The sequence below is a fragment of the Suricata suricatta genome, chromosome 7 (assembly GCF_006229205.1).
Source record: "Suricata suricatta isolate VVHF042 chromosome 7, meerkat_22Aug2017_6uvM2_HiC, whole genome shotgun sequence".
Taxonomy (NCBI): domain Eukaryota; kingdom Metazoa; phylum Chordata; class Mammalia; order Carnivora; family Herpestidae; genus Suricata; species Suricata suricatta.
This window is the reverse complement of record NC_043706.1, coordinates 35,945,656-35,969,822: the sequence shown is the minus strand read 5'-3', so window position 1 is coordinate 35,969,822 and position 24,167 is coordinate 35,945,656. Positions and strand designations below refer to the sequence as shown.

The 24,167-nt window shown below is 40.0% G+C and overlaps 2 protein-coding genes across 3 annotated transcripts in view; one reads left to right on the top strand and one right to left on the bottom strand.

Annotated features, from left to right (window-relative positions):
• The window catches only part of DNAH8 (dynein axonemal heavy chain 8), a 323,365-nt gene extending 319,993 nt beyond the window's left edge, over positions 1 to 3,372 (bottom strand). The window contains exon 1 of the mRNA XM_029943168.1: positions 3,224 to 3,372. The gene's annotated coding sequence lies outside the window, so the exon portion shown is untranslated. The remainder of the gene's footprint in view (positions 1 to 3,223) is intronic.
• A 97-nt stretch (positions 3,373 to 3,469) lies between these two features.
• Positions 3,470 to 24,167, top strand: part of GLO1 (glyoxalase I) — a 37,788-nt gene continuing 17,090 nt past the window's right edge. Inside the window, exon 1 of one of the 2 annotated variants that reach the window (XM_029944930.1) lies at positions 3,470 to 3,567. Coding sequence is in view for 1 of the 2 variants with exons in the window: in XM_029944929.1 (XP_029800789.1) it covers positions 11,088 to 11,171 (84 nt within the window). In the remaining variant the exon portion in view is untranslated. Of the gene's footprint in view, positions 3,568 to 10,990; positions 11,172 to 24,167 lie in introns of those variants that run through there. The other variant, XM_029944929.1, reaches the window with a different exon arrangement.

Here is a 24,167-nt window from a genome sequence, read left to right as displayed (position 1 = left end):
TAAGTAAACAAATCACTGCCCATGTAGGGAGATTCTGCCTACGGGAGGTGCAGAATTCCTCCTCTTAACAAAATAACTTGAGATGAATTTTCTACATGCCTTGCAAATGCCAAATCATACATGGCATGTAATGAACTCTAAAACTAAAATGTCCTCTTCCAAAGACTGATGCAACCATTTAATTTTAGATTAGGAAATGTATACAACTACTTTATATAGAATTCCTAAAACCTGTAGCAAAAGTTTGAATAGAGTACATAGTTGAAATGGGAAAATCTCAGTAAACATGAATTACCTTACTATATCATACACATTATATCCTTTTGTATGTATGTATGTATGTATACAGAGAAGGTTGTTCATTGCAACACGTTTGTAACAGCAAACACAAAAACAAATACACTTCCCCCAGACACCCAAAATGTCCCTTATAAAGAACCCATCATATACCTGAAAGGAATATAACACTGTTATACCTCAATTTTTAAAAAGGTGCTAAATATAATAGGTGCTCAATAAGTGATAACCAATTACAAAGAAAGAGATAGGAAGGGAGGGAAGAAGGAAGGCAGGCAGGCAGGGAGGAAGGGAAGGAGGAGAGAACCTATTAATTTAATTGTAGTACTAATGCCAAACGCTTGGTTTCTGGACCTGTTTTGAAAGCATAAAGAGAACCGCAGTTCTATTAATTGCATTAACTTAGCTCCACATTCTGATTGGTTTTCTGCTTGTGTTTTATGCAACTCTTAACCTCATGAATGATCAATCATTACTTTGCTTTTTTATCCCTACTCCCCGTTTACCCATTGTTTTTAGAAACTTAATGGGAACCAGGCAGTAACATTTGTCTTGGTGTACCTGATGCTACTAGGTCCCAAATGGCTCCTCATTGTGGGAAGAATGCTTACCTCCAGATTGTTTCAAGGCCCCCCTCCCTTAGGGTTTCAAGATACCCCTTACCCTCCTCTCATGTATAAAAGTAGTCCGTAAGCTTAGCAGGAGGAAGCAGTTTTGGGAATGATCCCTGCCTTCTCACTGGTTCTGCCCTTCTGATAATAAAACTTTCTTCCCTTCAAAACTCGTGTCTCAGACATTAGCTTACTGCTCATTCGGTGTGTGCACAGACAAGTTTGAGTTTGGTAACAGTATCCTGTTCAGTAAAATTTTAATACAGACACTAGAAATAAAAAGAAATGAGGTAGAACTGCATATACAGATGTAGAAATATCTCTAACATGCATTGTTTATATGAAAGAAAAAAAGCAAGGCACAGTATACTGCATAATAATACCAACTCTATACATTTATATGTGTATATATAAATGCATATATACGGTATTTCATCTTTTCTAAGATGCACATTTTTTAAAAGGCTTAATTGGCAATACTTTTTTTCTTTTCCTTCAGGTAGTTACATAACTATGTCATTTTCAGTTATGTAATTGCATAAAACTATAATCAGTAGTAGTATTTTATATTTTATAAAACATGTTAAAAGCTTTCCAGGAAAGATACACAATAAATTATCAACAGTGATCCCCTTGAGAGAGAAACATGGAGGGGGAAGTAGAGGAAGAGTTGTACTTTCCAATTTTATAACTTTCTGTATGATTTAAAAAAAATAGGGGCGCCTGGGTGGCTCAGTTGGTTAAGCGTCTGACTTCAGCTCAGGTCATGGTCTCGTGGTTCATGGGTTTGAGCCCCCACATCATGTTCTGTGCTGACAGCGCAGAGTCTGGAGCCTGTTTCAGATTCTGTGTCTCCCTCTCTCTCTGCCCCTACCTCTCTGTCTCAAAAATAAACATTAAAATTTTTTTTTAAAATAGTATCATATGCCTATTTTATTTGTATGTGTACGTATCATATACAACAACATATGACATGTGTTTGTATTTTCCCCTGTACCATTAACATTTAGAACCTAAAAATCCCTATGAATCTTAGGATTTGTGCAATGCAGAGGCATGTTGTTGCTTCTAGTATTCATACTTGGCTAGCCATTCCGTGCAGAGTAATTTCAGGATAAACACCTATTCATCTCTTTCCCCTCCACAGACAACTTGATGCCACATGCAATCATTCTCAATTTCCACCAGCCCTTCTCCCTAAGTTCAATTTGAAGGTTCATTGCACCTGTACAAAGTCATCCCTGCTCATTTCCAGGAGCAATTAGGACAGTGGCCCTCTCCACACATAGGAATACTAAAGTGAGCAAATGGCACACCAGTGTGCTAAGCCTACAGTCACTTAAACCACACTCCTTTTTCTTGTACCCATTTCTGTAACCCTATCCCTTCGTGCATTAGTTGATTCATGATAGTGTAAGGTCTTCCGTGTGCTTGGCGGCTGTGGCTAAGTATAAATCTAAGAGGCCCTGGGGGCACCTGGGTGGCTCAGTGGATTAAGCCTCTGACTTTGGGTCTGCAAGTCCCATCAGATCTTGGTTCATGAGTTCTAGCCCCTCGCTGGGCTCTGTGCTGACAGCTCAGAGCCTGGAGCCTACTTCGGATTCTGTGTCTCCCCTCCTTCTGCCCCTCCCCTGCTGGTGCTCTCTCTTTCTCTAAAATAAATGAAAACATTTTTAGAAAATTAAAAAAAGAACTAAGAGGCCCCTTCTGGAACAAAATGCGCAAGTTGGGGAGACAGACTGTTAAACACACACTGGGCGGGTCAGTGTCAAGGTGAATTAGCAAAGAGCTGAGAGAGACTGACATAAAAAAGAAACTTCTGGGAAGCCTGACAGACAAGACATTTGAGTTTGAAGAAGAGCTGTCATGAGAACATGGAATAGGGGGAGTATTTATTCTAGGACGCGGGTCGGGGGACAGCAGTGCAAATGCACCAAAGCAGGAAAAGGCAGTTTGCATGGGAGAAGTGCGAGGTTCAGTGATGAGACTTTCAGGGTGCAGAGGAAAGAGGAAAAGGAAGGTAGAGAAAATAAAGCTGGAGGGATGGGTATTTCGTCTGCCTTAGTTGTGAACTCTTAGAAGGGGGAGTGAAGAGACTGGGATTTACAAAAGTCGATGACATCTACAAAAGGCAGTGACTGAGCTGGGGTCGTGCTGTAGGGTATTAGATGGGTTGGTCGAGAGGACTAACTGGGAGGTGAGTAACTGAATTCTAGCACCGACTGCGGTCCCCACCCAGGGAGGAAAGCGGGCCTGGCATCCCGCGAAGGTAGGGCTCGGGGCAGGAGCCAGCCGCGCCCCCGCCGGGCACTCACCAGCAGCCCGCAGTCGCCCAGGTCGGCAAGGAGGCCTGGGTGCGCCAGTGGAGCTGCTCCTGGCTCCGCAGCCACCGAGGCGTGGCCGTTGGGAGTCCGGCACCCGTTAGCTTCGAGGCGCCGCGCGTGGGCAGTGCTGGTCGCTGCTCCCCGCCGGGTGCCGGGTGCGGGAGCACTGGCTCCTGGGCCCCGCCCCGCGCACGCGCTGTTGTGCACCGGACACGCACGCTCCGCCTACGGCGCTGGAGAAGTGAAACATCGTGGAGCGGCGGGGTCCCCGGGTCACTGAAGGGCAGCCGCCTAGAGCCGGAAATAGACGGGTACGGGCTTGGGAGGATTCCAAGGTATGCTTTGAGAGGACTGGTGTGGAAATGCGTAAATGTATAAAATAAAGTTTTCTATGACCTTTTCTTTTTCTTTCTTTCTTTCTTTCTTTTTTTTTTTTTAAAGATTTCTTTCTTTTCAGTAATAATCTCTACGCCAAAGGTGGGGCTGGAACTCACAATCCTGGGATCTGGAGTCGCAGGCTCCACCCACTGAGCCAGCCAGGTGCCCCTATGACCTTTACACTTTCTGAAGTTACTTAGTGTTTCACTTGAAAATATTGTTTTCTATTGAATTTATTTGCTCAGAAACCTATGACTGGTAATATAGAGAAAGAAAGACTGAAGAAAATGGACTTCTTTTCAAAGTCTATCCCCCTGCCCTTTCCAGTACATTTCTGTTTTTCTTATAACTCCCTGACATGGTGTGCCTGATGTAGATTTTAATTAGGTATTAAAGTCAGTCTTTGAATGTATAGTAGATCAGTCCAAAATGAAGACTGGAAAATCTGACAACTGATTAAAACAAGAACAAAAGCAAAACACCCCAAAGCCAGCAATGATCATAAAAATCACAAGTAAAGTTCAATAAAACACTGTCCATCCATGTTAAGTACCGGGCAGTGATTATGCAGTATGAAGTTATGGGTCCCACCAGGGAACTGTGCCATACTTCAAGACCTAACCGTTCTCTGACTCTGAGCTGTTTCTTTAGCTGGTGTATAGGCAATTAAGTAGATGACAGCAATCACATTAGGACCAAAAACCAACTGCTCACTTCCCATGGGAAGTGCTTCCTACTTTCTACAAAAGACCATGAGCCCCTTAGCCCTGGATTCCTTAGCTGCCTCCCAATCTACTACCACGGTGTCGCCCAGTAGTACTTGGGGCCCGAACTGGCTTCCCTTGTTTGTTGGGCTATGAGTAATGAAGGGTCTTTCTCTCTGGCCCATTTTTTTGTCTTTTCATCTATTTTTGGCACTTACAATTTAGTCATTGCCACCTTCCCAGTCAGAGGTATGTCTATAGATTCTATGCAGTAATAAATTATAGAATGTTATATCCGTTAGAGAGCCTTAAGTATATCCACGTGCTTTCACCTACAAATTCCTCTTTTGAAAATATATGTGGCAGATATGGACAGAGCTTTTGTTCTAAAGATGTGCATTGCAGTATTAGTTTTGTAGCACCGTGACCCATGTAATAGTTTCATGACCTCTGGCAGAAAACTAGGTTCATGGAATACTGCCAAATGACAATGCTCCTGAGGATGCCTGAGATATGGGAAAAGTACATCTTGTAGAGAGTTCTCTTAAGGCTTAATGGAAAGAAAAAACCATGTAGCATACATGAAACAGTAAATGGTTAGATGTCCAAGGCCTTGAAAATACAGTGAGGGAAATGGTTCTTTGGTAATAGATCCAGGATGATCTCACCTTGAGATCATTAACTACATCTGCAAAGACACTATTTCCAGATAAAGTCACATTCACAGGTACCAGGAGTTAAGACTTGGATGTATTTTAGGGGGACACAATTCAATTCACTATAAAGGGCCTATGTGTATTTTTTTCCTTTTTGTTAGTTAAATTTAGATTAGGAAATCTATTCTGAGTATGTTTAAATCACTTCTGTGGTTAAGTTAATTTCCTTTAATGAACATCATTTTATTAGTTGCCTGGGTTCCTATTGCCAGGTATTTTAGATTTCTGCATTGGCAGTCTTTTTTTCTTTCTTTTTCTTTTTCTTTTTTTTTTTTTACCAAATAGAGCAGACAACTAAACAAGGTATAAATGTACTGTTTCAGCCATAAACCAATAATCCTGTAAGAGTAAGCTCAAGGGAATGAACTGTGGATAGTTATTCAATATTTACATGTGTTTTACTTGAATAGATAGCTACTTAAATTGTGGCTATGTTAGGACAATCATAACATAATAAATATTGATAATATATGTACTCTAATTGCATATTCCCTACAACATCTAGACATCTTTAGTTGATTGTTTTGACATTTTTATTTCTGTCAATACTGTGATCTTTCTGTCAGTTGGGGAGACTTAAAAACCAGACTCATCATGGAGTTATAGATTTTTGGAACAGGAGGGGAACTTAAAAATCATCTTATTTCCTTCACTCTGTTTTATGAATGAGGACACCAGGACTAGAGAGCAGTTTCACAATCCAAGTTTCAGAACTAATTTGTTGAGCTGTTGGGCAGCATGTCCCACGACTGAAATTCAGGACCCCTGTTACCAGTTCAGTATTTTTTTTTCTTTACTACATACACTAATAGTAATACTGTTACAGGGCTGCGAATCAGTTCCCCACTCAGGTTCGCCTACTTAACACTTGAAAATCAATACTCTAGAGACAAGTGATGGTGGGTAAAGAAAGTTTGCTTTATTCAGGAAGGTGGTAACCTGGGAAGAGGGTGGACTAAAGTCTCAAAGATTATCTTCCCCATTCATAGGAAGCTGGAGGGTTTTGAAGGAGGAGGCATGGGTGGGGCACCTAGGTGGCTCAGTCTGTTCTGCGTCCAACTCTTGATTTTGGCTCAGGTCATGATGTCACGTTTTGTATGCGTTCCAGCCCCTGGTCAGTCCCTGTGCTAACGCACAGAGCCTGCTTGGGATTCTCTCTCTTCCACTCTCTCTCTGCTCTTCCTCTGCTCATGCTCTCTCTCTTTCAAAATAAAAACATTAAAAAAATTTTTTTAACTGGGGAGGCACAGGAAAAGGGAGGGGGCTATGGTGCAGGAGAAGCAGGTGCCCAGGTGATTTGTCCTATGTTGACATGACCTTGAACAGACTTGCTGGCATCAGTGGAAACAGTTTTCCAATGTAGTCAGGCCTTATCTTCTAGGAAAGCTGGGTCCTTTACTCCTCAAGGCCGGTGGTCTGCAAGTCTCAAGGAAAGTAAGTTAATTCTGCTACAGATCAAGGGACTTAGTTCAGGAAGCAAGGGCTGCATAAACTTCAAGCACGTTAACCCTTAAGACAGGCTGGAGTACTGTTACAGATCCTTAATCCTTTGGTGTTCTTAGAAGAGAAAAGGGAGAGAGACTTCAGACACAGGGAAAAGGCCATGTGAAGACAGAGACAGTGATTTATGCTGCTGTAAACCAAGGAATACAGGAGCCCCCCAAAGCTGGAAGAGGCAAAAAAGGAGTCTCTCTCAAAGAGACTTTGTGGCAGGGTAACCCTGCTGACCCCTTCATTTCACACTTTCAGCCTTTAATGTTGTTAGAGAATGAGTTTCTGTTATTTTGAGCCACCACAGGTTTGACACTTTGTTATGACAACTCTAGGAAACTAATAATCCTTATACCAAAAAAAAGGAAACACTTATACTCTATTTGGAATTTGTGTCTTCTCAAATAGTGACCATTTTACACCATTCCTTCCCCATTATTGCTCCCTTTCCTTTTATTTCTATATGTGATACTTATTACTTTTAAGCTTTTGAAAGTGTATTATATAATATTTAAGATATACAGAGAAGCATAAAGAATAAAACAATTATTTATTTATCCACTAACAGCTTTAGTCATGAAACAATGTCAAAATATTTAAATCCCCAGTATATCCCTCCCCTCTTCTCCTCTACCATCCCTTCGGGGAAATCATGTTCCTGCATTTGGAGTTGTTTTTTCCCAGGCATTTCCTGACCTTATTACTCTAAGTATATTTAGCCCTAAGCAATACATTCTATTTTTGCAAAATTTAAAACTTTACAAAAATAGTGTTGTGCCATATGGATTCTCCTGCAACTTTTAATTATTTCATTTCTATTTGTGAGATTTATCCATGTTGGACTATGTTCCTCTGATTCATTCATTTTCGCTTATGTATAGTACTCTGCTACATGAAAGTAACGCTATTTTCTTGCTTTTGGACACTTAGGCTTTATCAATTTTTTTCTATTCAAACCATGTTAAACCAGTATATGCACAATAATCCTCTAGGATATATGCTTATCCATGGATCCTAGGATGTACTATCTGTAACTTCACCAGACACTGTCATTATTTTGAAGTGTTTATAATAATTTGGGTTTACACTAGCAAATGTATATGAATTTCAGTTGTTGTATATTCAAATCAACACAGACTTTAAATTTTTAAAGTTTGTCAATTTGAAATGCATAAAAGGAAACTCATTTTTATATTAAATTGCATTTTGCTGTTTACCAGGGAGTCAGAGCATTTTTTTAAATACGCCTATTAAGTATTTGTTTCCTTTTTCGTAAACTGCTTGTTATTCCCTTTTGTCTGGTTTTTCTATTGAGTTTTTATGTTTTTTTCATTGATTTGTAAGAGTTTTTATCTACTATTAATACTGATCCTTTGATGGCTATGGGTGTTTCCCCTACCTTCTCCCACTCTGTGGTTGGTTTCTTTTTTTTACTTTTTTATGGTGTATTTTAGTTAAGATCCTTTTTTTTTAATATTTTGTGCTTTTACATTAATAAATTCTTACCATGAACTCATAAAGATGTTCTCTGATATTTTGTTCCTTATGTTTTTAAGGGTTTTTTTTTTTCACATATATATGTAATGTTCATTTATTTTTGAGAGGGTGAGAAAGAAAGCACAAGCAGGGGAGGGGCAGAGAGGAGACACAGAATCCGAAGCAGGCTCCAGGCTTTGAACTGTCAGCACAGAGCCCGACGCAGGCCTGGAACTCACAAACCGTGAGATTATGACCTGAGCTGAAGTCAGATGCTTAACTGACTGAGCCACCCAGGCGCCCCTCACACTCATATTTTTAATATACTTGAACTTCTGTTTTTCTTTAGGGTATGAAGTAGAGAAATCTTTTCTTTGCTCATACAGATAAACTATGGTGTCCTAGCACTATTCATTGAAAAGTGTATCTTTTCCCCACTGATCTGCAGTACTAGCTCTGATCTATATCGAGCTTTTATATGTATGTATATTAGTTGTGTATTGCTGCACAACAAAATACCCCAAAACTTAGCAGCTAAAAACAACAACATTTTGTTATCTGATAGTTTCTGTGGGTTGGGAATCTGGGAATGGTCTAGATGGATGCTTCTGGCTCCAGGTTTCTTACAGGGTCAAAATTACAGGGTCAACCAGGGCAGCAGTTATTTCAAAGCTGTCTTGGGAGAGGACCCACTTCTAAGCTTACACATGTGACTATTGGCTGCCTCAGGTCTTGACTGGCTATTGATAAGAGACATCAGTCACTTCCTTGCCCCATGTCTCTCCATAGTTTCGTTCACAGTGTGGCATCTTGCTTACCCTCAGAGAGAGATTGGAGGAAAAGAAAGTGAGAAAGAGCTCCCATGACAAGAATCACTATATAATCTAATATCAGAAGTGACATCCCATACTTAAGCCATATTCTATTCTTTGGAAATGAGTTACTAAGTCCATACTCAGGGGGAGGGAATAACACAAAGTGTGAACACCTGCAGGTGGGGATTAGTAGCTTCATCTTAGAGCTACCTACCACGGTTTCCATTTATTGGTTTCTGCATATCAGTGCCATACCACACTGTCTAACTGTAGCTTTACAGTAAATCTTATTATCTAGAAGTTTATGTACCCCTAATTGTTTATTCTTCAAATATGTCTTTCTATTTGGGGATTTGAAAATAGAATCTAGAACCAGCTCATCCAGTTTAATGAAGAATCCATCAATATATTTATTAAAATTGCATTACAGAGGTGCCTGGGTGGCTCAGTCAGTTAAGCATCTAACCCTTGTTTTGGCTTAGGTCATGATCTCACAGTCTGTGAGTGCAAGCCCCACATTGGGGCTTGGGGCTTGGAGTTTGCTTGGGATTTTCTCTCTCTCCCTCTCTCTGCCTCTTGCCTACTTGCACACGCGCTCTTTCTCAAAATAAATAAACTTCTAAAAATTACATTACCTCAATAGATTAATTTGCAAAGGAATCAATATTTTATAATATATATCTACACAATATATAATATGTAATTATTTTATAATTTTATTCATTTTTATGGTTTATTTCTCATGTATCCTAGGAAGTTCACCAGAGGGTTAGAGGATAAGACAGTTTGGAATGCCTTTTCAATAAACATTTCTTTTGTCTGGGCTTCCATGGCCTAATTCAGTGATGCAGTGTATGGAGGGTTTGTGTTGCCTCAGTTCCTGGGTTAGCAGCTTTAAGGTCTATTTCCATGTTGAAGTTCTGTGGTTCCAGTACACCAAGTCCTCTCATATTATAAGAACATCATCCCTCTTCTTTGGGGGAGCTGCTGATTCTCCCACTCCAAACAGGCGGTGCTAATCGTGGCTGCCAATCCAGTGCCTTGACCACAAGGATAAGCACAGGTCCAAGTCTAGGCTAATCATAGCCCCTACTATTTTATCAAATTGGAATTTAGAAGTGGTCCCTCCCTCTCATATAAGAGGCCGAAAGGCTGAGGGTTCTAAGCTGCTAGACTGGAAAAGTAATTATGTCTCAGAAAATGAAGCGCAGATGAGGAAAGAAGCTGAGATGGGAGATGGAGACAACTTGGTGGTGGCCAGGTGCCTGGTGCTATATGTTTGGTGCCAGATGCATCCCTGCCCAGCTTCGCTCTGATTAGGTGAGCCAATAAACTCCCATTTTGCCCAACCTCTTGCAACCAAAATCTCTAACATGTATATAACTTCTTGCTAATTTACACAGACCCTCCTATTCAGTTAAAAACTCTTTGTCAAATCTCATTCCTCATTAATTTACCAACATAAAGCCCATTTCTAAATTATGTTTACACCAATTATGATCATTTAGTCTTTTAACAACAGGAAATATGTATTAACCATGTATTGTGGGCCAGTCATCAAAGAAGAGTGATAACTAGGTCTTCCAATGAACACAATTAAAATATGTGTCTTAGCAAAATTAATGTAAACACACACTGCAAGTTGTAAACATTTAAATCATAAGTAGTGAAACTGATTTAAATCTCATTTGAGCCTCACCAAAATCCTTCAAGGAAGCTCAGAGAGGAATCAGTAACTACTCCATGCTTCTATAGCGAATAAATAGTGGAACCCAAACTTGAATCTAGAATTTTTACTAAGTCAGAGTTGTTTCAATTATTCTGTACTCCTTAAACTGAGAAAATACTTTTGGATCCTTATAATTTAAAAAGGATTGCTCCCAATTCTCTTTACATCAAGTTCCAATTTTCTACCAAGTTGCAGCCCTGCGGTCTAGGTGCTTCCTGAACTATAACCATTAAGCAGAAAAAAAAAAATAGGTCAGGCAATACCCAGAAATCACGCTTTCCGGCTGGCAGGGATTTTTGGGTCTCCCCAGCCCCGCTTCAAGTGCAAGGCGTCTTGGGAGTTGTAGTCTTGAGGCACAGAGCCTTGCGGCTGTAGGCACTGACTCACTAGGACCCAATTAGCAGAGAATCAACTTGCTGTGCGCGCAGCGATTGGCTGAAAACCAGCAGCCGCCCTCCCCGCCGCGCCGTCGCTTGTAAAGGCCGGGAGGATTGTGGCAGACTGCTTCGTTCTTGGGACGGTCTTCGGTGATACAGCAGTGCGGCCATGGCAGAACCGCAGCCCGTGTCCAGCGGCCTCACCGACGAGGCTGCTCTCGGTTGTTGCTCCGACCCGGACCCCAGCACCAAGGTGGGCGCGGAACCTACTTCTCCCAAGTCGGGGCCCCACAGGGCGTAACTCGGGCCCGCGGAGGTGCACCTCCCCAGCTCAGCCAGGCCGGGTTCTCGCTGGATTCGAACCCCACCCGGAGGCCGCCGCCGCAGCTCCGGCCGCCTAAGGCGGACCAGAGTGGGCTGGGGGAAGGGGCTAGTGATGTTCAATAGGGGATGCGTGAGAGGATCCATTTCCTCAGAGCCTGCGACCCTACTTGCATTAACTTGTTTATTTTGGGACGGTAACTGGAAGCCACGGCCAAGTCAGGGTCAGATCGCTTGCCCGTGGGTGTGCGTGTTCCCTGGGCCAATAGCTATGGCGGGTAAGAGTAGCTTCAGAACTCCCAGTGCAGGTTCGAAGGTCCTTATCCACGCCGGCCCCTCCCAGCCTACTCTGGCTGCAGGCTTAACTCCTCCAAACTAATTTGATCTCCGAGTTTAACCGCACCCAGAATTTCGCGTGTGCTTGGTTTTTATGGTTGCTCACGGCCACACTTCAGCCCTCCCTGTGCGTGGTGGCCCCCAGGAGAGGTGACAGAATCGTGGAGATTAGATCCAAAGGGAATCCTAGAAGTTCCTTCACCGATCCTCTCAAAGCAGCCAGACCCAGTAAGAGGAATGACCTGTTGCATCCCTCCAGCTTGCTTAACATGTCTGTACTGAGTCAGTGTAACTCATTCAGGTGTGGTGCCTCCTCGCTGCAGGGCTTGACCCAACTGTGGCTTGTGGGAGGGAGGGGTATTCCGGTGTACACGTCAGTGTAAGTAAACGCGTTTGTATTTTTTTTTTTATTAGATTGGGGAATTGCTAAATTCCTTGAAGACTGAATATGTGCTTTATGTAGACCTTAAAGAGATTGATGAGTTTGCTCCTGCTTGCTCTTTACCTTTAGGGTGAATAGTCAGACACCTCTCATTGCTAAAGCCTTTGGCTCCTGCTACTTAGTTTAGGCAAAATGGTAGTCACTGCGAAATTTTGGGACAGAAGAGAGAGAGGGGGAGGGAGGAAAAGACAGAAAATTCCTTTCACACTCATTTCACTTGTATATCTTCTAATACTAATACCTAGTTATTTCACAAATAAACTGAGTCATTCAGTATAAATTAATTTCCTAGATAACTGGAGATTTTGTGTATTGGGCTATTTAAAAAAATATTTCAGAGATTTTTATAAAATGTATTAAATACATTTTCTTGCATTTTATTTATAGTTTGTTTTTGTGAGAGAGAGACAGGGAGAGAGAGAGAGTCCGATGTGGGGCTTGAACTCAGCAACTGTGAGATTATAACAGAGTGAAAATCAAGAGTCCAATGCCTAACCGACTGAGCCACCCAGGCACTCCTTGCGTTCTTTTGTTTTTTGTTTTAATGTTTTATTTATTTTTGAGACAGAGAGAGACAGAGCATGAGAGGGGGAGGGGCAGAGAGAGAGGGAGACACAGAATCCAAAGCAGGCTCCAGGCTCTGAGCTGTCAGCACAGTGCCTGACGCGGGGCTCAAACCCACGAACTCGAGATCATGGCCTGAGCTGAAGTTGGAAGCTTAACCGAGAGAGCCAGCCAGGCACCCTACCCCTTGTGTTCTTAATTTACACTACATATAATTGAAATTTCTCTTGGTTATTTGGAGTAATTACTTCTTGAAATCAGTAATTTTTGGCTCTTGAGGTACCACGTGGGGGGACATAAAATGGACATGTAATAGCAGCTGGGATACCTAGAGTGTGCCAAGCCCTGGGTTGCTGTTTAAAGTACATTACTTAATTTAATCCTCATAACAACTCCACGAAGAAGGCATAAGTATTATCTCCATTTTATAAATAAGGAGACTCCAGCATAGAGGTATTGAGTAACTTGAGTATCTTGCCCAAAGAGGAGTCCGCACTCCCAACCTCCTCCCTGTTCTGCTTCTGGGGTATTGACTTCAGCCATAAGTTTGGAAGTTGACATGAAGGAAAGTAAAAGACCTAAATTAAATTCAGTCTGATTGTTGATTTTTATATATAACACACACACACTGCTATATATAAAAAACATGGCATGTTTGGGGAATACCGGGCTGAACCAGATGAGGTCTCTTTATCAAACAGATACCAACTCCCAACATAAGATGGAGCTGGGATTAATGTGCTATTGAAATTATAAAGCCCCCTCAGAGTACAAAAGGGAGAAATTTTTGAAGGTAGCATCTGTAGTATGATATATACAAGGGGTGTTTGAAGTCCAAAGACCTACATTTGAACCCCCAGTTCTGTCATTGGCTGCAGTGATCTTAGCAGGGCACTTGAGCTGAGTGTGTAAAGGCAGCATAAAGAGAGCTGTGAGGAAGATAAACTGTATCAATGTTCTCTATAAAAAGCGATGCAATTTGAGGTTGTGTTTCAACTGTGGGGATCAGGGAGTGCATCAGATGGAAGGTGGGGGTGAGTCTAAGCCTTGAAAGATGGATGGGGGTCCAGAACCACCTGGGAGACAGTTATATGGAGGAGGCTTTCTAGGTGGAGGAATTATATGGGCAAAAATGTGGTGAGATGGCAGAATGTTGCAGTGAAGGCATGTTCTGGAAAGGTGAGTTACATGTTTTTGGTTGAAGTTCAGGTGATCTAAGCAGTGGGCGAGTGGTGGAGAAGGCTAGAATGGGAGGTTGGAGCCAGATCATGGAGAGAGCTTTTGAATGTCACATCTAAGGAAGTTGGCTTTTATATGGTAGTAGGGAACCATTCAGGGTTTCAAAGCATTTTTGAAGAATCGATTGGAGGGATCCAGGCCTGGAGGTGATGAGGATACCTAAGAGGATCTTCCAAAAGGTGAAATAAGTGATGAGGGTCTGGTTTGGAAAGGAGAGGGTAGCGGTGGTAGAAACTCAACTTGCCTGTTGATTGTTTGCACCTTGGTCATGAAGGCAGGCCGAGGAAGGTACAGCTGTCTCATATCCTGGGTAGTCTTACTGGCCAACTGTCTTCATAAGACCAAATACTTTTTTTCCCCCCTAGGTGATAATCTCCTGAAATTATTATTATTATTTTTTTTACTCTCTTAGTGTCCATTAACATAATAATTTGGAGTCCCGCCCCATCTGAGTGGGGGGTGATAGGCTCAGGGAAAACTCTGAGTCTTGGTGACACTTCAGCTGAGTTTTACCCAAAGAAAGGATGTAGCTAGATAGGACTAGGTACAGGGGTAGGTGGGGAAGAGAATGGAGGGAGGAAGGACAGTGGCCCGACGGATGAATGACTGTTCTAGGCAGAGAGAATCATAGTGTAAATATAAAAAGCAAAATAATATCTGAGAACTGATGCGGGAATCAACAGTAATGTAAGCCTTAGTTATAGGCAGTGGGAGTTGAGGGGAAGGTATACAACAATCATCAGGTGCCCAACGAAGATATGAGCTCCCCCTGCCCTTGTAAAGATTTTTATTTGGTAAATATATTTTATAATATATATGGGTTTTTTGGTTTTCTTTTTAACATTTACTCATTTTTGGGAGACAGAGAGAGATGGAGTGTGAGCAGGTGAGGAGCAGAGAGAGAGGGAGACACAGAACTTGAAGCAGGATCCAGGCACAGAGCCCAATGTGGGGCTAGAACTTACAAACTGCAAGATCATGACCTGAGCCAAGGTCGGATGCCTGACATACTGAGCCACCCAGGCACCTCTATAATATATATGTTTTATTAGTATACTTGTACATGTGTATAATTAAAATAAATGAAATAAATGCATATTTATTGGGACTGATGCTCTCCTTTTTAACTGATGTACCAGGGTGTTCCAGAAATGTTTGAAATGACCAGTTTAGGGGAATGGTGACAAATGATGAAGTTAGAGAAGTATGCAATAACCAATATGTGCTTGCTTTGGGGACTTTCTCCTAAAAACTGTGAAGCACCACTGAAGGAATAATTTTTAACCCAGAAGTGACACAATTGGGTTTTCACTATAGAAAGATCACTCTGGTACTTTATGGAAAAGTCAGTGGATTGCATCTGGGTAAGCCTGCAAGAAGTAGAGGCAGGTAGGCTATGACAGGCATCCAGAGAGGAAGTGGTGAGGACATGAGAAAGGTAGTGCCCATTTAGAAAGACACAGAGAAAGATTTCCGAGGGACTTAAGCAGTCAGGTTGATAGGACACTTGGACCGTATTACAGAGGAGTGCAGAGGGAGAAATCCAGGAAGACCCCAGGTCTCTGGATTGGGCTGACAAGGGAATCTAGAGTTCCTACACTAAGTACTTCTGTGCATTAACCCGTACACTTTCCAACTCAGCCCTATGAACCGAACTATAATAATCCTGATTCTAAAGATGTGAAAACTGAGGGCCAAGAAAAGTAACAGTTTACTCAAAGTAATGGTGGTGGAGCCACCATCTGAACCATACTGCCTGCGAAGAATTATTTCTCTCCCACTTGTGTGTTTTTCTGTCCCTTTGCCTGAGATTTTAAAATCCTTGTGATCCTGAGGGCTTCTGGGATTTTCTTGTTTCTTTTATCTGTTGTAAGAGTAGTCTGGCAAGTGTGTTTACAAAAATCACAGGTAATTTTTAAATTAAAAAAATTTTTCCTTTGTGTCTCCTAGCTCTTTCTGTCTCTCTTATCTATAGGGTGAGTACACTTGAAGTATGTCTTTGGCTGTTGACTTATGGAGTGGGAAGGAAAGAACCACATGAAACCAATTTAGATAAGACAGAATTAATGTAAAGGGAGTGGCTGAATTATTTTCAGGAACAATTTATCACATTCTGACAAAGGTTGAGTCAGGCAAATAACACTAGAAGAAGATAGTGAAGAAAAAAAAACGTATCAAACCATTCTGTACATCTACCATGTTCTCTAGCTGTTAATAGAAGACAGTTTTGTTCCCCACAGATAGGCTTGTATTTCCAAAAGGGTCTTTCACTGAAGACAACTGTGGTTTTAAGAAGTCAGGAAAAACTAAAACTTGATCCATTTTTGTTTTATAGGAGATATGATACCTAGAAGTGTATCAGCCCTTAACCCTTTGATGAGAATGTGAATTTGGTTAACTCTAACCGTTTCCCAAGAAACTGTTAAGAATAGTGTTTGTCACTTCGCGATATTGCTTATGATAAAAATAAGCTGAGGGGCGCCTGGGTGGCTCAGTCGGTTAGGCCTCCGACTTCGGCTCAGGTCATATGTCACATTCATGGGTTCGAGCCCCACGTCAGGCTCTGTGCTGACAGCTAGCTCAGAGCCTGGAGCCTGCTTCTGGTTCTGTGTCTCCTTCTCTTTCTGCCCCTCCCCCTCTCATGCTCTGTCTCTCTCTGTATCAAAAATAAATAAAACATTAAAAAATTTAAAAAAATAAGCTGACTGGTAAATTGCATCTGGAGAGGGAGAATGATCAATACCTAATAGGAAGTCATGGCTTTGGGCTCTTAGAACTGTCCCTTGGGGAGATTCTGGAAGCTGTGCCCATGGGATTGCTGATGGAGACATTGGTGTCTGTGGTACAGATAGGGCGTCTACACCAGGGTGATTCCTGCTCGTCCCAGTGCAGATCTCCCTGTCCCTGAGCTGTATGGACGTCTTGAGGTCCTCCTGCTGAAGAAGAACACCTAACACTGCTCTGTTGGCAAGCTGTGTTTTTCTGACTTTGTCCTATGAGTCTGAATGTTTAGTTGAGTCTCATGAAGACTCCCTGCTGGGGGTGATGCAACACTTTTGAAAACTCATTGGGAAAGAGTTGATGGACACGAAGGGAGTTGGCCTCAACTGTTATTAAGGCTAAAACACACACTTCAGGCCGAAGAAGTCTTAAAATTTCTGAAAATCTAGCTACTGCAAGGTTGAAACTCCTCCTTTCTCAAGCCTGAAAGTGACAGAGGCAATGGAGATCTTGATTTTGATCTTGAGTAAGATAGAATGTCTTACAAAGCTCCTTAGCAACAGTTCTAGAGAAATGAGTGTCTTCATCATTAAAAAGAGACATTTGTTGACCAAACATACCTTATCATTGGGGGGGCAATTGTATAAAATCAATTTGGAGACTTTTTCTGGGAACCTGGAGTGCATATATTTTTTCCTATTCCTCCTGCTAAGTTCAGCTAAAGACTCTGGACATTTTATATGCAATAAACATAGGAAGACAATGAAAGGCAGAGCGAAAAAGACAGACTAGCTAGGGACCTTGAGACCCTAGGAGCAACATGGTGGTGAGATTCCTGAGTTTTCTTTTTGCCTCATTTAGCCCAAACTTGGAACTACAGAATTGTCAGTGAGTACAGACAAAAAACAAACAACCCCCTCTCCCCAAAAAACAGTGATGAAAACCTGCTCTCTATTCACAGGACCAGGAAGTAGGCAGTATTTCCTGATAAGGCAGAAAACTTTAAGACAATAACAGCTCTCCTACAGTCAGACACCACAGAAAAAACCTATGCCAGCAGAGGCAGCTGAGACCCTAATTCTTTCACCGAACAGATTTCAATGGAGTGTCCACCCTCCCGCTGCCAGGCTGGTATCAGAGAAGGCTGAGTAGGAAACCAGGACTTTCATCTCCCCAGACAATAACAAGCTTTTTCCACTTGCTGTGTTAGTGCAGAAACATGGGGAACCTGAAATTCTACCCCACCCCAGCAGTGGAAATATTTTAAGGCCATAACAAATGGGAGAGAGTAAAGGGATGTAAAGAGAGACGGGGTTTCTGTACTTCACCCAAATTGATAAAATGATGACATCAAGTGACTGTGATAACACATATAATTGAACACGTAGAGCAACCACGAAAAAAGCTATACAAAGAGTACATGAAAAAACGCTATAGATGAATGAAAATGGAGCTATAAAAAGATACTCCAGTAACCCACAGGAAGGCAAGGAAAAAATTAACAGAAAACAAAATAAAAATAAATAAAATAGCTAACTTAAGCCCTAGTATTTCAATAATTACATTAGGTATAAATACACCAATTAGAGATTAGCACAGTGGATTTAAAAACATGCCCCAACTTATCTATCTATGAGGTGGTGGATATTAACTGAACTTACTGTGGTGATCATTTCACAACATACATGAGTTAAGTCATTAGGGCGTGTGCCTCAAGCTTCTACAGTGCTGTATGTTAATTATATCTCAATATAACTGAAATAAAAGAAAATAAAACATGCCCCAAATATATGCTGTTTGCACAAAACTCATTTCAAATGTAGTAATAGAGGCAAGCTAAAAGTAAAAGGATAAAACAAGATTATTATGGAGACATTAATCAAAAGAAAGCAGGAATGGCTATATTCATACCAAATAAACTCCAGAGCAAAGAAAATTACCATAGGTAGAGAAATACATTTATATAATGAAAACAGGTCAACTGACCAACAAGATACAGGTCTAAATGTGTGTGCACTCAAGAACAACTGCAAAAATATCTGAAGCAAGAACTAATTTGATAGAAAAGAGAAATTGAAAAATCCACATTTATAATTGGAGACTTCAATACTCCTCTCTCAACAATTGATAGAACTAGACAGAAAATTAGCAAGGATATAGACAAACCCTACAACACCATCAGCAAAGAAGATCTGATCAACATTTAAAGAACATGCCACCCAGTAACAGCAGATACACTTGTTTTCAAGTGCCCATAGACACATACCAAGACAGACCTGAGTTATGGGCCCCAAATCCAACTTCAACAAATTTACTGTTATTGAATTAACACAGAATGCATTTTTCAGCCACAGTTGAATCAAACTAGAAATCAGTAGCGGAAACACAACAGGAAATTCTCCAAACACTTGGAAACTAAACAACACATTTCTAAATAATTCATGGATCAAGAGGAGGTCTCAAGGGAAAAATTTTTTAAATAGATTGAAAATAAGAAAGGAATCTCAGGTTAAACAGTCTTAAGGGAGAAATTCAAATTACTAAATGCTTACATTAGAAAAGAAGAAAAGTCTCAAATCAATATTTCAGTTCCTTCCTTTTAAAGAACCGAGAAAAAGAGCAAAATAACCCAAAGGAAACAGAAGGAAGGAAATAATAAAAAGCAGAAATCATTGCAATTAGAAATAGAGAAAAGCAATTAAACAAAACTCGTTCTTTGGAAAAAAAGACAATAGAATGGTTGAACTTGTAGCAAGACTGACAAAAGATACAAATTGCCAATAAGGAATGAAACGGAATACTACTATAGACTGCAGACATCAGAAGGATAACAAGGGAATATTAAAAACAACTCTGTATATTTAAATTTTACAATTTACATGAAGTGGACCAATGCCTGAGAAATATTAACGTAACTTACCCAATGTGAAATAATTTGAATAGCTCTATCACTCAAGGAAATTGAACTCATAATCAGTAACTTTCCAAAACAGATATCTCAAGGCCCAGATGATTTCACTGGAGAATTCTTCCAAATATTAAAAAAAAAATTAGCATCAATTCTACATTATCCCTTTCAAAAAATTGAAAAGGAGGGAGTACTTCCTGATTAATTTTATAAAGCTAGTATTACTCTGGGCACCTGGCTAGCTCAGTCAGTGGAGTATGTGACTCTTGATCTCAAGGTTGTGAGTTCAAGTCCCATGTTGGGCATGAAGCCTACTTTAAAAAATTAAGAAATAAATATTTTAAAGCTAGTATAACTCTGATACCAAAACCAGATGATGACAGTACAAAAAAAAATTACAGACTAATATTCCTCATGAATATAAATGTAAAAATTCTTGACAAATATTAGCAAATATAATCTAGCAATATATAAAAAAATTCCCATGACTAAGTGGGGTTTATTCTAGGTATGCAAGGCTGGTTTAGTATTCAAAAATCAATCAAAGTAATCCACTATATTAGGAGGCTAAAGAAAAATCACATGATCATGTTAAATGATGCAGAAAAAACTTTTGACAAAAATTCAACACCATTCATGTTTAATTTTTTTTTGCCAGAAAAAATAGGGATGGAGTGGAACTTATTCAACTTGATGAAGACCATGTATGAAAAACAACATTATACTTAACGGTGATACTTTTCCCCTAATTTGGGGGAACAAGACAAGGATGTCTCTTCTCACCACTCTTATTTAACATGGTGCTAGAGGTTCTGGCCAGTGCAGTAAGGGAGGAAAAGGAAGTAAGAGTTCTACAGATTGGAATGAAGAAGTAAAACTGTCCCTATTTGCAGATGACATGATCATGCATAGGATATTCTAAAGAATCTACAAAAAAAAACTCCTGGGAGTAATAAGTGAGTTCATTGAAGTTGCAGAATAAAAGATAAACATACAAAAATCAATTCTATTTCTGTACACTAGCAGAGAACACATGAATATCAGACTAAAAATAAAATTGCTCAACAAAATTTCTTAGGTATAAATCTAACGAACATATACAGGACTTACATGTTGAAAATTAAACAGTACTTATAAAAATTTACATAAATGGAGAGAAACATACTGTATTCATCATTGGAAGATTCAGCATTGTAAAGATGTCACTTCTCCACAAATTCATATACATGTTTAACACAAACCTTTTCTTTTAGATGTAGGTAAGATTATTCTAAAAATTATATGGAAGGCACATAAACAAGAATAAACAAATTTTAAAAAGGATGAAATGGAAGGAAACAGTCTCTGACTTTTGGACTTGTTCTACAGCTACAGTACTCACTGCTCTTGGTATTAGCGGAGAAGATACAGAATAGTGGAACAGAATAGCGAACACAGAAGTAGACCCATACCCCTATATTCTCAGATTTTTGGCAAAGATGACAATGCGGTTCAATGGAGAGGATCGGCTTTTCAACAAATTGTGCTGGAACAACTAGACATCCATACGTTAAAAACTGAAGATTTGCCTCAGTCTTACATCTTAACACCAAAAAATCCATTTAGAGGTTCTCTAAGGGACCTTGACCCTGCGGTTCACATCCAGGGTCACTGGATGTCAGGATTGTGCACTAGAAACATCCTTGATTGCACCATTTAAGTTTTTTCAAAGTAGTTGTGAGCTAATGAAATTTGGACAGTGCCCACCCCCAAGCCTGATGGTTATTTATATTTATTTTTTTATTTTTTACTTTTTACTTTTTACTTGAGAGAGTGAGCACAAGCAGATAAGGGGGCAGAGAGAGGAGGAGGAAGTGGAGGAGGAGGGGGAAGGGAGGGAGGGAGAGAGAAAGAGAGAGAGAGAGAGAGAGAGAGAGAGAGAGAGAGAGAGAGAGAGAGAGAGAATCTTAACCAGGCTCCATGTTCAACACAGAGCCTGACACCTGTTTCAGTACCACTACCCATCATGACTTGAGCTGAAATTAAGAGTTGGGTGCTCAACTGACAGAGCCATCCACGTGCCCCTGTATTCTTTTTCTTTTTATAAGGCAAAGGAGCAAATCTTTATTACCTAGTAGCCCTCCCAGAAAACCCAAAGATAGTTTAGGCATAAAAGACATCTTTCATTGTTCGAAATTTAGAACATGATATAAGGAAGACAGAGTTGTCTGATGAAATAAGACATGAATATAAGAATTACTTTTTTTAAACATAAGATATATTTTAAATAATATTTTAGAACCATAGCAATAAATAGTCATTTTTAGGAACTTTGAGAAAGGAACTTTTTCTCAAGATCATTCAAGTGGTCCCCAATAGTACAAGAGAGTTGACGGAATATGTCGGTCGTAAATAGGAAACTGTTATTAAATGACCCTATCATTTTATATAAAGCAATCCCTGCTTCTTTTGTTTATATCATCCAAATAACGTTTTGTAGCAGAGGTTTTATAAGCCTCTGTTTTTTTAATGAATAAATCCGCTGATTGAATATACCTTTAATTTTCACTATGTGTAGGTTTATTTTAATGTTCAAATGGCATTAGAATTTATATCTCGTCTTCACATTTACTTGGAAATAATGTTTATCATATTGCGTCTTCTCAGAAAAAATGCTGTATCTTTCCACTTTTCCCTTTTTTAAACTTTTTTCCAGCTTTATTGAAATAATCCACATATACCAATGTGTAAATTTTGGGTGTGCAGCATAGCGATTTGATATATATTGCAAAATGTCTACCACAATAAGGTTAGTTAATGTGCTGATCACTTCAAATAGTTACCTTTTTCATGCATATGTGTCGACAACTTTTAAAATATGCTCTCTAAAAGAAAAAAAAAGATCTCTCTTACAACTCTCAAATATACATATGATACAGTATTTGTTAACTATGTGTGGACTTTTAAAAGTTCATTTTAATATTCTTTTACATATATGTACTTAGATAGTTTTAGTACATAGCCATGTTAATAATAAAATTAAAGGGGGTGCCTGGATGGCTCAGTCAGTTAAGTGTTCAACTTCAGGTCAGGACATGATCTCACAGTTCATGAGTTTGAGCCCCCTGTCAGGCGCTGTGTGGACAGCTCCGAGCCTGGAGCCTGGAGCCTGCTTCAGATTCTGTGTTTCCCTCTTTCTCTGCCCCTCCCCAGCTTACACTCTGTCTCTCTCTCTCTCTCTCTCTCTCAAAAATAATAAACATAAAACAACTTTCTTATATAAAAATAATAAAGGTTTTTAACATTACTTTTAAGATGTAATTAATCTTGGGATGCTTGGGTGGCTCAGCCAGTTAAGCATCTGATTTCCAGTCAGGACATGATGTCACATTTTGTGGGTTCGAGCCCCACCTCGGGCTCTCTGCTGTCAGCATGGAGCTCGCTTAAGATCCTCTGTACCCCTCTCTCTGTCCCTCCCTCACTTGCACATGTACTCTCACTCTCTCAAAAATGAATAAACATGAAAAAAAGATATAATTAATCTTAACACACACTAAATAAACTATACATATATATATTCTTTTAAACTTAATATGTCATGTGCATGTCCCCATGCCATTTAATATATGTTTAAAGCAGCATTTAAAATGTATTCATAATATTCAATTATGCTTTTATCATAATTTATCTGTTTCTTTGTTGTTAGAGGCAGTTTAGCCAAGGTGGTTGAAAGCAAGTACTTTGGAACCAAACTGCTTTGGATGGAACTTTTCTCTGACACTCTCTCAGCAGCACAAAGGGGGTGGTAATGATACGTATTTCATAGGGTTGTTGTGAAGATTATATAAGTTCTGTGATCACTTAGAACAGTGTCTGGCATGTAGTTACGTAAGCGTTACAATGAATGTCCTGGTACATAAATCTTTGTCAGAGTTTGTAATGTTTTCCTGAGGTTTTGAAAAGGGAAACATCTTGGTCAAAGAGCATGAACTCTCTGAGTTTATGGACTCAATGGAAGTAATAATAAACTCATTCATAGTCAAATGACACTAATGTTGGTAAAAAGATGTTGAAAAGATACAATATGAATATGACCAGTGTCATCAGTGCAATGGTAAACTGGACCATTATAGAACAGATTTTAAAAGAATTTTAGATTTCAATTTTTTTGTTGTTGTTGAAGAAAAGGCTAGTAATGTTGGATGCAGCTTGATTGGAAAGAAACATTATCTACTGAAAGTTCATTTACTCATTCTCAACAAATATTTATTGGGTACCTACTCTGTGCCAGATTCTGCCCCAAGGTTGCATCAGCAACCAAAACAAACATCCCTGCCCTAATGGGGTTTATATTCTATGGGGGGAAGATAAGTATAAAATATTGTAAATAGCATATCGAAAGGCAATGAGTGCTATGGAAAAAGAAAATGAAAAAAAAATGGGTTAAGTGAAGAGTTATAGCAGTCAGCTGAGGCCTCATTAGGAAGATGACATTTGAGCTGTTAAAAAGGTTAGAAGTGGCTCTGGGGAGAGAGCTTCCAGCAGAGGCCCAGGACGAGCTGCCAAAGACAGTGGGGGCAAGTGAGTAGGCGGGAGAAGAGGTGAGCGGGCCACCAGAGCCAAAGAGAGGGCCACTGGAGGGGCTTTGGCTTTCACTCTGAGTGAAATGGGGAAGCCTTCTCAGGGTTGGTCTTTTTTTTTAAAATTTTTTTGACATTTATTTATATTTGAGAGAGAGT